The sequence below is a fragment of the Buceros rhinoceros genome, unplaced genomic scaffold, assembly GCF_000710305.1.
Source record: "Buceros rhinoceros silvestris isolate BGI_N320 unplaced genomic scaffold, ASM71030v1 scaffold38614, whole genome shotgun sequence".
Lineage (NCBI taxonomy): Eukaryota > Metazoa > Chordata > Aves > Bucerotiformes > Bucerotidae > Buceros > Buceros rhinoceros.
In genome coordinates this window covers 7,695-23,424 of record NW_010408285.1, presented here as the reverse complement: position 1 = coordinate 23,424, position 15,730 = coordinate 7,695, and the positions used below count along the sequence as shown (strand labels likewise).

The 15,730-nt window shown below is 37.0% G+C and overlaps 1 protein-coding gene across 1 annotated transcript in view; it reads left to right on the top strand.

The window, feature by feature from the left end:
* Positions 1-290: 290 nt before the first annotated feature.
* The window catches only part of LOC104492281 (AT-rich interactive domain-containing protein 4B-like), a gene marked incomplete at its 5' end in the record, with an annotated part of 20,391 nt that continues 4,951 nt past the window's right edge, over positions 291-15,730 (top strand). The window contains 7 exons of the mRNA XM_010134812.1: positions 291-364; positions 1,228-1,373; positions 7,060-7,132; positions 7,945-8,039; positions 9,157-9,254; positions 9,466-9,724; positions 10,807-10,979. Of these exons, the coding sequence (XP_010133114.1) occupies positions 291-364; positions 1,228-1,373; positions 7,060-7,132; positions 7,945-8,039; positions 9,157-9,254; positions 9,466-9,724; positions 10,807-10,979 (918 nt within the window). The remainder of the gene's footprint in view (positions 365-1,227; positions 1,374-7,059; positions 7,133-7,944; positions 8,040-9,156; positions 9,255-9,465; positions 9,725-10,806; positions 10,980-15,730) is intronic.

The window sequence follows — 15,730 nt, the reverse complement described above, 5'->3', positions numbered from 1 at the left end:
ATAGTATATATAATGTAATATATACTTGGGAGATTTCTGTTAGTGGAAGAGGAATGCTTTCTTTAACATACAGTGAATGCATATGGATGGTCTCAGCAAATTTAGGTAGAAGTTTTATTTTTAATCCACTAATTGACTAATACCATACCAGACTAACACTGTAGAGTTGTCAAGATGTATTTCATATGCTGCTTCTGTATGTTTAGTAAGTGTGTTACAGTCTTAGTAGTAGCTCTGTATTATATTGTTAATTTAGCTTAATTTTTTTTAATACTTTCTAAATCATCTAGCGTTTCTGTGCCAAGAAAAGATGTTCGGGAGATTAGTGAAACTTCACCGAAGCCTGACGCTTTGTTAAAACAAGGTAAAAATAAACGTTCTACGAGAAAACATGTGTGTATGTATTTACTTTATTACGTAAATTGGACCAAATTTATGGTAGATTGGTTCATGTCTTAAAAATGCTAACATACAGAATCTTTTCATGTAGCATAATATAGGGAAGGAGGAGAATACTTCTGAAAATCTAGAGGTAGGTACTTTTCTTTTAGAAAAAAAATCAGTAACAAACAAAAAAAAGCATTCTGCTGCGTTTGTTTTAATTGTAGACATGCCAAATAAAGGACTGCCTCACTGACTTTATAGGTTATTTAGTACTTGGTCTTTTGCATTAGGCCTTCACAGAGTTATTCTCACCGTAGCACCCCTTATAAGTAAATTGCCTTTATACACTCTCAAGAAACTGGAATTGTGGTTTCATTTGAAAGTTGAAGTTAGTGTGATCAAACTCATAGAATTAGCCTGTGCTTATTTCTTCCTCCTTCTCCTCCCTGTTCAGTATACATGAGCCTGTTGTAATAGGGGTTCTCTCAGTTAAGTTTTCATACATGCCCTGATACAGAAGATCCTCATTTGTGTGTATAGATGTTAACATGGTAATAATCCTAGTAACTGCTCTGAGTAATTTGCTGTGTAGAGAACACTAGGCCAGGTTGGCTGCGTAAGGCAAATAAAGATGGTCAACACAGCATTGTTTTTGAGATTTTTTTTTTTTTTTTTTTTTTTTTTTTTTTTTTTTTTTTTTTTTTTTAATTTGGAGGTGGAATTGTTAATTAACAGTCTTTATTTCTCCCTTTCCCCCCACACTCAGACTACTTTTTTTTTGATAAAAATGTTTCGTCAAACTGATACTTCCTGCAGTGTTAACAAACACTGGTCCTTTTACAGCTTTTGACCAAGCCCTTGAATTCCGTAAAAACAGAACTGTTCCCAGTAACTGGAAAACAGAATTGAAAGAAGACAGCTCCAGCAGTGAAGCTGAAGAAGAGGAAGAGGATGAAAAAGAAAAAGAAGATAACAGCAGTGAGGAAGAGGCAAGTGAAGTTAGTAAAGGGCATAGATACATAGCTGATAAATATTAGCAATACTGTAATACTTAAGTAGGCCTTCTTAACATTTCAGAGCATTGCCTATGTTAACACGTTAAATGTTGTTAATGTAGGCAACAGTTTTAACTTTCAGCTTTCAAAATCTTTATTCAACGAACAAGAATTAATGTGAAAATACTAACTTGAAAATCTATCAAATATCTTTGAGAAGAAATGTGTAGTCGAAAGAGTTGAATCATTAGGGAATCATGAAAAACAGAAATTAAAACTCGAAGGAAGATCCTGGTTTAGAATTTTTCCCATGCTGATCTTAATGCACTGCCAGAAGGGGACTAAGCAGGAGGAAGAAGGGTAGATATTGGTGTCTGCCATCACATGGGCATTACTCTTTTAAAAGAAAAAAGATTGCCTTTGCTTGTGTCTATTTCTAAATGGAACTTACCTGTTAGCTGTAAAAGGTCTGGCTGTCTTCTAACTGAGATCTGTGTAGCTAAAAAAATACTCAAATTGTTTCTGATGAATAGTGCTGAAATTATTTTTTATAACTTTAGAACAAAGATCTCTTTCTGTTTACTTTGAAAACATCAGCGATTATGTCTCCCAACTGTAGGTAAATCCAGACTGGCCTTTTCTTTGCACATGTTGTCTCGGTATTGAAAGGCAAAGTAGTTTTTTTCGCTGATGTAGTACAACAGGTTTCTTAGGGTAGTACTAATTGCTCCGCTGTTGGTAAGTCATGGCGCACGTGGGTTTCCAGTGTTTAGTTCACTCTTCCTCCAAGAAAACAGTTGTTTGCCCTTCTTTAGTCATGCAGTGTGACGTAGTGTGCAGAAGGGTGTGGTTTCCCTCTGTAGTTTGTCTTGTATCTGCTTGATTGTACATTATGACAGTGTGGATTTATTTTCTCCTTTGTGGCCATGGGGTGAGTTCTGTGCTTGCTAAAATTGTGCTACTCACATAAATGATGATGAAAGTTTTATCCTGGCTATAGAGCTGTTACCCCAGTACTACGTACCTGTGATTTACTACACATTCCAAGCCACAGAGTTGGAATGTAGTAAAGCTGCCTTTACACAGAAGCTGCATCTGTGGAGGCAGCTTAAAGCTGTTACTGACCTATGTTCTTGACACATTTGAAAAATAAACAAGGCTGGCATTGCCCTGCTCTTGCCACCTCCTCCCTTTTGTCTCTGTCACCCTGTTCTCCTTCCCCTTCCACGTTAATCTTTCCTGCCTCCAAGTTGCTATGCTAGGCCAACGGCTGTAGTTCTTCTTACTGTGGAAGATGGACTTCAGTGGTTTTGGAGTAGTGAAAATTGAGAGATTTTGAAACCTTTAGATAATTACCAAGAAATCTGAGTTGTTGTACCTCTCTCTTATCCTGGTCTACTGAAGATTTGCTCTGTACAAGCTATCTCTCTGGCTACCCTGATGTAAAGGAGCGAAAGAGTTTTCAATCAAGGCATTAGCCCACGTACTTGTCTTCCACATTTCTTCTCTCTTTTGTCCTGCAAGTATAGAGTTTTACCTAATGCTTGGTTTTCTGATTATCTGTTCTTTCATCCCAACCTCTGTCCAGAAAAAAATGAAGACAAGAGGAAAGAAGAAAATTAGTGAAAAGAACTTTATTTCACAACTGGCAGTGAGTTTGGAAGAAGGGCTTTAGAATGTTTTACTTCCTCTGTACCTTCTGGGGGTACTTGAAATCTGTATCTGCCCATTATCAGTTCTTCTCTCAGTAAGGTTTGAGAGCTGTTCTCTAATTTGTTATGCAACTGCCAGTAATGCAGTAGACTGAAATTCCCATCAACAGTGGAATTGTGAAGGAGATACTGCAATCGTTTGGGTCTTAAATGGTTGTTATGGACTTTCTCTCAATACAGCCTCCGTAGAGATTGTGTCTCTGGCATACTTAGAAGATGGTGTTCCATCTCTTATTCACTCATTTCTTTAAGATTTGTTGGGAGACTGCAAAGGTGCGAAGAAAATATTTTGCCGCCTTTCCATGCTTGTGAGTTAATTCTGCTTCTTCTGTAAGCTCATGGGAGATTATCCAGCTCTGATCAGAAGTTACAAAGCCCAGTTTGCAAGGGGCTGTGCTCTGCTTAGTAGTTGAGAAGCAAGCAGTACTTCCTTGGGCTCAGCACAGTTCCTGAGCTTTCAGAGCAGGTTCGTGTCCAGCCATGGACATAATGAATGTAGATAGGTTTGTACCTATGCAGGTTGACACATGATCTTTATGTAGCGGTCATTCCCTCACTATTTTCAGGAGAAAAATCGCAGTCTTTAGCTATGGTGTTTGTAAATATTTGAACTTGTACCCTTTTTACATCTTCTGTCTAGCTCCTCTTAGTTGCATGTGATGTTGTATGAGCTAGTCTTCTCATCTGCTAGACATGAAGATCTCATCTCAGGCAAATTCTTTGGGATTTACTGTGACATCTCGTGTGATAATTTCTTCTCCAGTTTCCAATGATTCAGTCATCTGCTGAACTAGGAGGTCTTGAAAACTGTATTTTTTTTCCTTCTCTTCCATGGTGAATGACCTGTGTGCCTTTTCTCCACCTCCCTTAAAGCAGTTTCTGCAGCCTCCTCTTTCGGTTGTTTTTTAAAATTGTGCCTGTAACCTCCTGGCTATCAAGCAGCATCTCCTTTCAAACAGGACCTGTGCACCTGCTCTTGAGGCATTGTTACACACCTGCAGATTGTTCTACAGCTTTCCAAGATGTGAAAAATTCTTGCTGCTGGCCCTCAGGCCATCCATGTGGTCCTGGTACCTCTGAGTCAGAAAAAAAATAAAGTCCTAAATATGTAACCGCAGGCTTCGTATATCTCCTACCCTGTATATATGTATTCACACATGCACCTATAGATAGATGCTCCTATATTTGTATCATATATCTAGATAGATGCTTCTATCCTGTATAAATAGGAGTTGACATGCAAATACCCTCTGCTTCTCTTTTAGGAAGAGAAGATGAGCTGTCCTTGTTTATTTAATTATTTAACACACACCCACACCCCTTTTTTTTTCCTTTCTCTTTTTTCTTTTTTCCTTTTTTTTCTCTAAAATGGAAGAGACTTTAAAACAGCCTTCTTTTCTTTTACTAAATTTGATGACAGGTAAAAGAGTTGATGAAGACCTATATAGACCTATATAGCTGGCCTATAATACTGTGTGAATTTTGTGTGGCAGAAAGCACGTTGCTGCTTTTCTGGATTTAATTATATATATAAGCCACTTCCTTTTACCTTTTTAAGATGAACAGATACATTAGACACTGCAGAGTGACCTGCTAGCACTATGGCTGTCTGACTTAGAGATAAGCAGTGATTACAGAGTATGACATGCTTGCTTCAAACCATTATCTAGGATTAAGAGATTGCAAAAATGTTTGGAGATTCACAAGATACTATTATCATAGTATAATATATAGTGATTTTGTAGAGATTCTGAGACAGTAAAAATGCTTTTCAGAGGCAGGTAGAGTCTTAAGCTTTCCACCTTAACAGCTTTCTTAGAAAGTTGGTTTGGTCTCTATTGGTAAAATTAACAAGAAGTATCCACTTGCCATTCTGGCACCTCTGTGGGTTATCACTTTTGAGATGTAGGAGTAATCTTCAGGCAGTGGGTATTATGGTGAGAAAGGAGTGGCAGTGTTTTAGTCAGCCGCTTCATCACCTTTACTTCAGGTACCCATATCTTTAAAAACCATACATTCTTTCTTAAAAGCTTTGGGTTTTCTGAGGGTTTAGTTCAGTGACACTGCTCCCCACCCTGTACCCTCCATCCGTGCCCCAAATGCTCTGTGTGACCATTTTCTTATGGCAAGTGTTCTCTCGTTAGTGAGGAACATAAGAAATGCAGGTAGGTACTCACGATCTCTTTGCCATGATCCCGTGTATGCTGGTAAAAGTCCTTTTCAAGAACCTGTAATGTTGAGATTAAACCAAACAAAATAGATTCCAAAACTGTTATTTACTCCACTCGAGTCATTTGTTCTCTATGGTCGTATTCAAGTTGTATGACTGCAAGCTGAATCCTTTATTTGCTAGCAGTGTTTCCTTCACCACCTTTGCCTGTGAAATGTGAATGTTCCTAACCAGGAGTTTGTCAGTACTATATGCAGGGCTGCAGCATCACCTGGTACCTCTTGGTGAAGAATTGCTAGATAATGCCTGATTTCTGATAGCCCCACCCTGTGAGAATGGATCTAGTATACTTGTTGTAGTTCTCTACCCAGCCTGTCCTCCTTCCTCATTGAAGTAGCCTGCTCTGAGCTCTGCTGGTACACTAGATATCAGATAGATGCTCATCATATACATGCCCCTTGCAGAGGCTTTTCCTCTTGCACTGGCTTTGCAAGATTGTGGGATGTTTTCCTTGAATTTCTGTTGATGATTATACCTAAACGACAACTGTATCAACAGATGGCAAATAGTGGTTCTTCACTTTTTGCCCGTTTGCTCTGATATGTCCTCCAAGGGCATTTAATGGAAAAGAGGAAGTGTAGAGTTAAAAAAAAACCCCTATTCTCTGGTAATATTTATAGCCTTCCTTGACCTTACTTTCAGCCATCAATCTCTTTAATAAAGAGCTTCAGCAGATGTTGTGGGGTTTTTTTGTTTGTTTAGTTTTTTTTTTCTGTTGTGTTTAATAATGATACTCAGTTTCTGTTGATTTCTCAACTGTTGTGCTGTAACTTTAAACACAGTACATTTTGTCCCCTTGCTTCAGGGAAGGTGATGCTTTAATATTTAGTACAAGGAGACTGTTGAAGAATAGAAAGATAAACATGGAATGAAAAAGAGTATCTTCTAGATTTACTGAATAATTTAAACTTTATGGGTAGTATTAAAAAAATGGAGAAAATAAAAATGCAGAAAATAAATCAACTTAAATTTGGCATATGGTTTTGAAGTAGCTTTGTCATCAGAATTTCTAAGAATTCTGTTTATATTAATACCTTACTGCTGATGGTTCTGGCAGGTTGTGTTTCCTAAGGAAATTAGATGGTGTTATAAAATAAGCCATAGTGCTTTGCTATGAAACACCAGTAAATCTTATTCAAAGGTTTATTAGTGTAATGAACTGAACATCCAAAATATCCATTGTTATTTCAGTTCTGGGATTGAGCCTGCTCACCCTATGCACAGCCCATGGCAGTATGCATGCAGTGCCATTGGCTGTGGTTTGCCAGTACTGTGGATTAGAACTCCTAAGAAAGTGCAAGCACTGTTTCCTCTTTCACTTCATCCCTGAAAGTGACATAGTGTATCCAGGCATAAAGGAGGCACTTAACTGCAGTAGAAATAGACCTGAGATTTCCGATATGATCTCTTGGTCATTAATAGTGGCATCTCCTAGACTTCTGCATAAACGGACAAAATTGAGAATACATCCTGATTTAGGGTATCACTTATGACACTTCAGCAATCAATCAAAAATTCAATTTCAGTGTGTCTTTACAGTTACTGTTTTTTGAAAACCTGGTTGTAGTTCATAACAAACTTATTAACATGTGGCATAGCACTGAGAGCATGTGTCTCTGTATATAGTATCCAGTTGCTGGCTACAGTAAAGCAAGCTTGAACATTTGAAGTTTGTTTCTTAATGAGGGACTGTAACTCAAAATGGTGATATTTTTCCTGTGTGCACTACTTTAAACAGGAGGAAATCGAGCCGTTTCCTGAGGAGCGAGAGAACTTTCTTCAGCAGTTATACAAGTTCATGGAAGACAGAGGTAGGCTTTTCAGTCTTCGACTTGTAGAAGCTGAAGATAGCTATGTTGCTTAGCAGTACTCTAAAGAATTGAGTCTGTAAGCCTGTAGTGCTTTGCTGTTAATTTTTTTGAAAGTGAGAATGTATTCATCACTTCTGACTTCCCTGCTATTTAGAAGAGAAGTCTGTCACTTGACTTTTCTCCTAAAATACAGTCACTTATTCCTCCTGGAATGGATAGTACCTCATATATCCTAGTAATTTTTCTACCGTGTACTTATAATGTCTATAATAAACCATTTAATATCCTCAATCATATTAATGTAAATGCTCAGTTTAATAACTTTAAAATGCTTAAATAAAACAAAATTTAATCATGCACATGGACTTTCTAGGATCATGGAAAAAACATTCAGTTTTTGCTAATTTTTCTTCTGTAAATTCTGACTACTTAAATGCATGAACATCATCAGTAAGGTAGACTGAAATGTTTTGAAAGGGAAATGCATATTTATACATTGCAAGAAAAGCAAAATGTCTGTGGAGTACAGCTAATACAGTAGCATAGGAAGTTTCAGCTCTTTGAATGCCCGTGTGTGAATTAAATTACATTACTGAACTAAATAAGTAATCAGGAGCATGGATAAATGGGTTATTAAGACTCTTGAGTTTGTGTAGTTTCGTGAAGAGGAAGTACCAGGTGCAATGGGGTGGTCAGAAGGAGGGGTTTACGTTACTGTATTTAATAGTGTAGTCATGCATGTCATGTGGATTTCCTGTTCTTCTGGAAAAAAAAACACTTCAAAACGTTGTAATAACTGTCTTTGTTCACAGGGACTCCTATTAACAAACGGCCTGTATTAGGGTATAGAAATTTGAATCTCTTCAAATTATTCAGACTGGTACACAAGCTTGGAGGATTTGATAATGTGAGTATTAGTATGATGAGTATTCCAGAGCCATAAAATCTGAGGATGCTCTTTATTTTTGTTTAAGCAGTGATGAAGAAGAGTCTTGCACAGGATCTTTAGACATACGAAAATTGAATGCTTACAGCTACATAAGGCACCCTGTAGCTCTGAGAAACATTCTTTAACAGGAACGAGAAACTAATTATATTCTAAATAAATTATACATCTGCTCAGCGTGTTTAATTATTGCTGTGTAAAATCACCAAGCATGTGTGTTTTTGTGATACTTCAAGAAATGTTTGTCTGATAAAGTTGTTACCTCAGAAATTGAAAAGAGTCACTGCTCAATAAAATATCAAAGAGAAGTCATCTAGTTTAAGGTCTGAAGTGAGGCCCTTAATTCTTGTCTATTCTGGACAGTATATAGAAGAATGTGCTGACTGGGATTAGTGGGATTGGTCTTGGAGCGGTAATTGAAGCATATGGAATTCATGGCCAAGTAGATTCTGTTACTGCTTTGGACTGCTTCCCATGAATTTAGCCTGTCAGTTGAGGAGGTACGTTTGTGCAGTGACGCCTTTCTGATTTATAGGATCTTGTACTTGGGTGTTGCAGTACCTCTGCTTTACCTTCACAGATGGTTAGAAATGAGCATATCACGCTGTCAGAAAACTTTGACACCAAAGGGCGTATGAAAGATACAATGAAAGACCAGTAGCTGCTCTATCTGGTGCAGTGCTGCCAAGGCTGAGTATTGTTAATGCTTTGAATTAATTCTTCTTTCCAATTTAATATAAATTCTAGCTCTGGTAGTAAAGAATTACTTTAAACATAAAATAAAAATGATGTACTGATTTTTTCTGATCTTTGTGTTTACTTCCCTTTGTTTTATTACCACCTGGAGAGGAAAACCTGCTGTGCCTTGCTGAAATGAAGAAATGCTAAATAGCTGAAAGTAGTTACATTAGACTACAGTTTGCATTACAGTGAAATACTATGTGTGTGATAAATAGTAGTTTTATAGATCAGAGGAAATTACTTACAGTTATTTTCCAAATTTGTAAACTTTGTTGCTTTAGTCTTTTTTTATGTCAATGAATTAGTTCAAAAACAATGACTTCATTTTCTTCAACAGATTGAAAGTGGAGCAGTGTGGAAGCAAGTTTATCAAGATCTTGGAATCCCTGTATTGAATTCCGCTGCGGGATATAATGTTAAATGTGCATACAAAAAGTAAGGAATAAAACTATGAAGTTCATGCTCAAACAGCACTAGAGTGAACTGAAGTGATCCTGTGGTAGTGGTAATACACAAAAACTCCAGAACTTTCTGTTTATAATACTGTTTTTTAGGCTTTAAACATACTGTTTATGTTTAGCTTCTGCTAGGTAGCGTGTTCATCTTGAGACAAACTTGCTTATCACAAGCAATTTTTTTCTTTTAGATACCTCTATGGTTTTGAAGAGTATTGTACATCAGCTAACATTGAATTTCAAATGGCATTGCCAGAGAAAGTGACGAGCAAGCCTTGTAAAGACTGTGAAAAAGAAAAAGAATTGAAGATGCGCGAAGAACCAGAGCAGGATGTAAAAGAAATAAAAGTGGATAAGGAGGAGCGCAAGCAGGAGGAAGTAGCAGTAGTACAAGAAGAAAAAAAGTTAGCTGAGAATGATAATGAAAGTAAAGAAAATGATAAGCCCTTTGTTCTGGTAAAATATTTTAATGTTCATGTTATACTGTGTTTATAAAGTCAGGTGGTGTGTTGATTACCATAAGTTCATATCAAGATTGAAATTCCCATAATGGATTTAGAACGAAACAAAAATGTACTGTAAACCTAATTCAGAACAACGTATTTAAGCCACCTTTATCCCTAGGTGTCTGTTTTAGGGGATCATGATGTCAAAATGTCTGACTTGTTAGGAAGCAGCTGTAACACTGCACAGGTTTGAGGGCCTCCCAGGTCAAATGAACACTATTTATGGTGCGGCTTTATCCTGATCTGGGTAACGTATGCTCACAGCTAACTATGGTCATGATACTGTAACCCAGTGATGATACTTTTATTTTGCACTTGGCCGTGCTTTTAAAGCCCTCATGAATCTTGCTTTTATTTCTTCATTCCAGTGAAACCAGCGTAGCTCTACAAAGACCTGGGTCCTATGATGTCCACAGTGGTCTAATGTAGTTCAGTGGTCTAGAGAGACAAATATTTATAGTTTTTCAAAATACCGTGTTGACTCTGTGGTTTTAGCAAAGGAAGTCCGGGGTGATGAGCTGAAGTGCTGTGCAGGCTTAGCAGTTTTGCTCTGGAAGCAGCACAGCTGCTCAAGTCAGTGTGCACCACAACTGTAATGCTTCTGCATGTGAGTGGCAGCCAGCTGTGGTCTTGTCTGCTGGTGCTAACTCTGGGGTGAATACCAGATGGGCCAGTACTGATACCTCTGCATCCTAAGTACTTCGAAGTGTTTGTCTTAAGGATTGCTTTGTAGTTCAGGTCTGAGCGCTGCATATCCCTATCGTTGCAACAAAACTAAGTAGAATATTGGCTGCAGTCTCAAAGTGTCTTGAGCTTGAGATTTTCAGAAGAAAAAACAGCAGAGGTGCTGTAATTTTAGAAGAAACCCTAGACTTCAGGTTTTTTTCCTCATGTAACTTCAGTATGTTTTTTCTTCTTTTCCTTAAATCATATCTTCGTTCACGGAGCCAAGCCATGATGATGATGATAAATCATTTGTGTTTTTATTTCACTGTGTAAGTTAACTAAAAGTTTTATTTATCCTAGGGAAACAAAAAAAATTTGCCAGATTCTGTGTATATTCAGCCTGATCAAGAAAAAGACTTAAACGTGATCAAAACTGAAGATGAAACCAAACCAGAAGATACAGAGGAGGAGAAGATTAAAGAAATGGAAAATCCTAACGTAAATGCAGACTCTGAAGAAAAAGAAAAATCAGGGTAGGTTACCCTGTTTATAATCAGCTGAGGCATCTGATGCATGTTCATTATGTTTTACTCTTATAATTTGAATTTCAATTCAGACATTCCGGTCGTTAATTAGGCGCGTATCTTCCAGAGGCCTGTGTGTTCCTAACTTTGTTATAGTTAGGGCCGTTGAAGTTCGTGGATCTAATTTTTTAAAAAAACAAAAGCAGCTTAAATATTTATAAGCCGACTGAAAAAAGAACATGTAAAGCTTAGGATAGGTGGCTATTTGATTTAAGACAAAAATATTGCAGCCATTGCTAGTAGATTTGTCTACTTAATTTTGGTACAAGTATACTTCAGATTTGCTGTTTCCAGCTTTTTTTGTTGGACGGTGGTGTGTTATGTGGAACACGGAAAAAGATGGTAATGCCTTGCACTGGTGATAAACAGCTTTGCCATTGAGTAGGTATGATATTGGAAGGAGTCTCTTGTACAGTCCGTCAGGCAGGAGTTTTGGAAATAGGAGACTGAAGTAATAGGGATGCTCGGGGCAACGTGATCAATGGACGTGTGCAGGTGGTCTGTCATTTGCATTATGGAATGGGCGGGTTTTCCTATGTCACTGCAAAAAAACCTCATGAATGTTTTTCAACAGCTTACGAAGTTTAAAACAAAATATAATCCTCATTAATGCACATCGTATTAACATTTATATTCTTGCGGTTAGGACGCTCACATAATATGATTGCAAGTGTTAAGAAGACAAAAATGACTGTTACAGGTCAGATCAAAGGTCTCTTTCAATACAGTATCTTGTCTTCACTCAAAAAGGAGTAACACATGCTTAAGGGAGAAGCTGTTACAAGAGGGAAAGCAGATAGTGACATCTCCTTATATGTCTCCTTATATGTTCACAGCATGAACATATCACGGATGAGTTTTTTCTTAATACCAGCTGTTGCCTGACCACTGATTCCTTCTTTTCCAGCAATCTTTGCTCTTTAGTAGATCAGCTGTCTTAATCTTCTGTCTTAAGTACCAGTGCTTTTTCTGGCCCATTAAGAGTTGTGACAGAATGCTGTATATTGATTTCTGATCCATTGGAAATAGTCCTTTTTTATTTTATAAAGGGGTTTGATGTCCATAGAACAGATTCTGGAATTACCATTCCTAAAAATGTTCTCGTCTTTCTAAATAGTTTGAGATTGCATTAGCAACTTCTGTAACTAAACAAAAATCGAGTTTGTGTGAACTCAGTTAGGAGGAGCCTTTTTTGTGTGGATGTGATTTCAGTTGTATCCTATGTGAATTTTTCTTTTTTTAAAAGACCAGTTGCTGGAGTTTGTTACATTTGCTGTTTTAAGGTGAACTAGATGAGTTGTACTGTAACAGGTGTCTGCTAGATTTTTCAGAATTATTAAAGACTGATTTTACAATGCTACTTTCAAAATACATAACTAAGTAGATGGAAAACTGCTCGGAGAATAACAGTTTTTAAAGTTCGTGGAGTTATATTTTTGTATGTGTGTACATTTGTGATGTTGGTTTGTGTTTGTTTATATACTTGAAAGTACAGTGGCTTAATATATACTATGCTGCTACAGTAATGGTACATAAAATTACAAACTGCATTTGGTTTTCAGTGATCTTTTATTGTTTGGTTGGTTGTTCTTTATCCTGATTCATATCCATTTGGGTTATTTGTGATAGTAAAAAATTCTGAGTTTTCCTAGCTTTTTTATTTATGAAAACAATGAAAAACTGTAGAAAATACAGTTTCCTCTTATTTTCCCCAATTCATCTGATTGTAATTGAGTTCTTTTCTCTCTGCTTCTCTTTACTCATCCATTAAAAACTCTTCTAACTAGTGTTTTGCTGTTGTGATTCATGAAAGAATGTGATGAGAACTTTAGAATAGAAAGCTTAGCTCTCAAAATAGATGTAGGTGGTGATGTGGTCATTGCTGGGAATGTGTTTCAAGGAATAATTTAGACTTACTAAACCTAAACATTTGTAGCTGTTAATAGTTTGTAAGTATTTATAAGCAGTAGTACTGTAGTAATGCTGTTAGTGTGATCACTTTTCCTTTCTTCCCTCAGAGATTGATAGGAAGCACAAAATGCATTTGTATCAGCTTTAAAGAGGTTTTTAAAAATGTCGCTGTCATCCCTATATGCTAAACAACGCTTTTAGCATTTATACCATAAAAGGCATAAAGGGGTTTCATGAGCCTGGTATGCTGGTGGGTTAGGAGTCACAGAGCTGATACAGAAGGGGAAATGTGGTGGTTTGAGTTGTTTGAACTGAAATATAAAAGGAAAAGTGCATTTTTGTATGGGGAAAACTAACCACACACACACAAAATACCCGAGAGGTAATCAAAATACATCCACATAGACTGAATTTTTGTCAGTGTATTTAAAAAAAATGTATTCCTGAAACCTTTTCTAAGCTGTGAACCATCTGCCTTTCACAGTCCTAACCAAATAGCCAACAAATGAAATCTGTTATTATTATGTGAGGCAAACTTGTAGTTTGCTATTGGAATTTATGTCTGTAGAACTTCGGGCACCTTCAATTAGCTTATTTGTGTGTAGACACAAGAAACCAAGAGGACAGAAAAACTTCTGTTTTCTTTTTGCTGAGTTTTTGTTGGATGGACTGGATCTAATTCCCAGCTTCCAGATTACAGGAAGTACTATTGGAAGCCGTAGTTGTTTATTTTTCACAAGTTTTGTTTCTCTGTGTCAGTCAACCCTTTGAGATTGCTACCACTTGAATCCTATGGTCCTTCCAGCACAGACTTCAACAATATCATGAAGAGGAAGAAAGGCAGAAGGTGGTTCTTTTCCTTTCTTCCTCACAGTGCCTGTTTCTTGTCTGCTTGTTCATCTGGGAACACTGAGAATAGAGTTCAAAGGCAGCCTGCCCCTTATTCTGTACATGGTTTTCTTGGTTTTTTTCTGTGGGTAGCAGAAGATGCATGTGCTAGATACTGTTTTGTGCAACTTTTACTCATAAAAACAGTAAAAAAAAAAAAAAAAAAAAAAAAAAAAAAAAAAAAAAAAAAAAAAAAAAAAAAAAAAAAAAAAAAGGCCAGTAATGTGTTACTTCTCTCTGGGACAGCTCAGTGAAATCTTTGGGGAAAAAAATGACATTGTAAACCTGTCTTTTCCTTAACATACAAAAAAAGTATTAATTCTTAGTCAATGAATGGACAAGAAGGTTTAAAATCCTCCTTATTTTTAAGTTTCTGCTGTCTTCGTGTTGTGGAAGTAATTGTCTTCAAGTGTAGCACTGTATAGTTGGTGCAATTTTCCTCTGTAGCATCTAACATTAACTGTTTTAACTATTCAAAGACTTGAGTCAAAGCCAGCGAATTGAGCGCTCAGGGGCTTTTCTACACAATGAACAATGTACACAGTTGAACAGGCTCCCAAGAAACTGAAGCTAGGAGCTTAGCGGAGTTTTTAAAAAGGGGGAGTGGTTAATATAAGCTAATAAAATAAGAAGTCTTTAAAAATTTCATCATAGATACAGTTTGTGAACAGGTTTAGATTAATTGCTAGCTAACCAATATTAGTAAGAATTTTTTTTTTCCAGATGATTAATTCAACTCCAGGGGTTTTTGTTGGCTGGTTGGTTGGCTGTTTTACCACTTTGCTCTAAAGCACCTGGAACAGGCTACCTGCCAAGAACTTTATACTGAACTGAAATACCAAGTGCTCAGAATCCAGATAATAATTTTTGCTTTCAAACAAAAATTTGCATCAAAATTGTATATTGGTAGTAGTTTAATTTTTGAGGTGATCAGGCAAAATTCTTTGAAGTAATTCCAGTTACAGTACAGAAAGATTGCAAGAGGGTCCATCCTTGTGTTTTCCTTGGTTTGGCTGTGGTGCTGCCCTAACCCTAAGACCAGGTGCAGCTGCCATCTCTGGATCCTTACCCTGCCCTTTCTCGCCAGGCTGTTATTTTCAGTACTCACAAATAGTTCTTACTTGGTCTTATGGAACTTCTTGGATTTTTAAATTTTTTCCATCTTGTAAACTGCCTGCTTTTTTTATTTCCTCCAAAGAATGCATGAACAAATGTTCCTAAATAATACTTTAGTAACCTAAACACTCTCAGTGTTGGTTTAAGTCTTAACAGTATGGTTTTCTGGGAATTTGTATCAAAAGGAGAAAACGCTAAACCTCTTTGGCTAATAATCTCGAATGGAGTTAAACCATTCATTCACGTGCAAGGGAAAAATCTTAGGAGTTGTTACATACCTTGTTACATGCAGTAATAGCATTTCTCATCCTATAAGCATAGGAGGGAGCTAGGAGTAGTAAAAGCAGTAGCTGAGAACTAGGTTAAGATGGGCGTTGTTTCACATGAAGGATTTTACTAGGGTTTATTACCCTTGTAGGGTGGGGTGGCTGCCTTCTGTGCCTGTACGGGTGATGGCTTCTATTTGTATTTGGAAACGTTTGATGGGGATTTTCTGAAAGCACCTTAGAGTGGGATTGTGTAATAGTCAGAAGCTCCATTTCGCATATGGGAAGTAACAGATTGTTAGAGGCAATGTTTGCTTCAGTTCGTTATCTGTTAAAATGACATATTAAAGCTTTATGGTGGTGATTCTAAACTGATACCAGGAAGGTTAAAATGTTTTGGAGAGAAGGAGATTTGATACAGAAGGCATATCTTCTAGCTTCTGGATTAGTATTGACAACTATGTATTGAGTTAGCTTTCTTCAGTCTGATTTAGATTTATATGGGATTGATTAACTCGG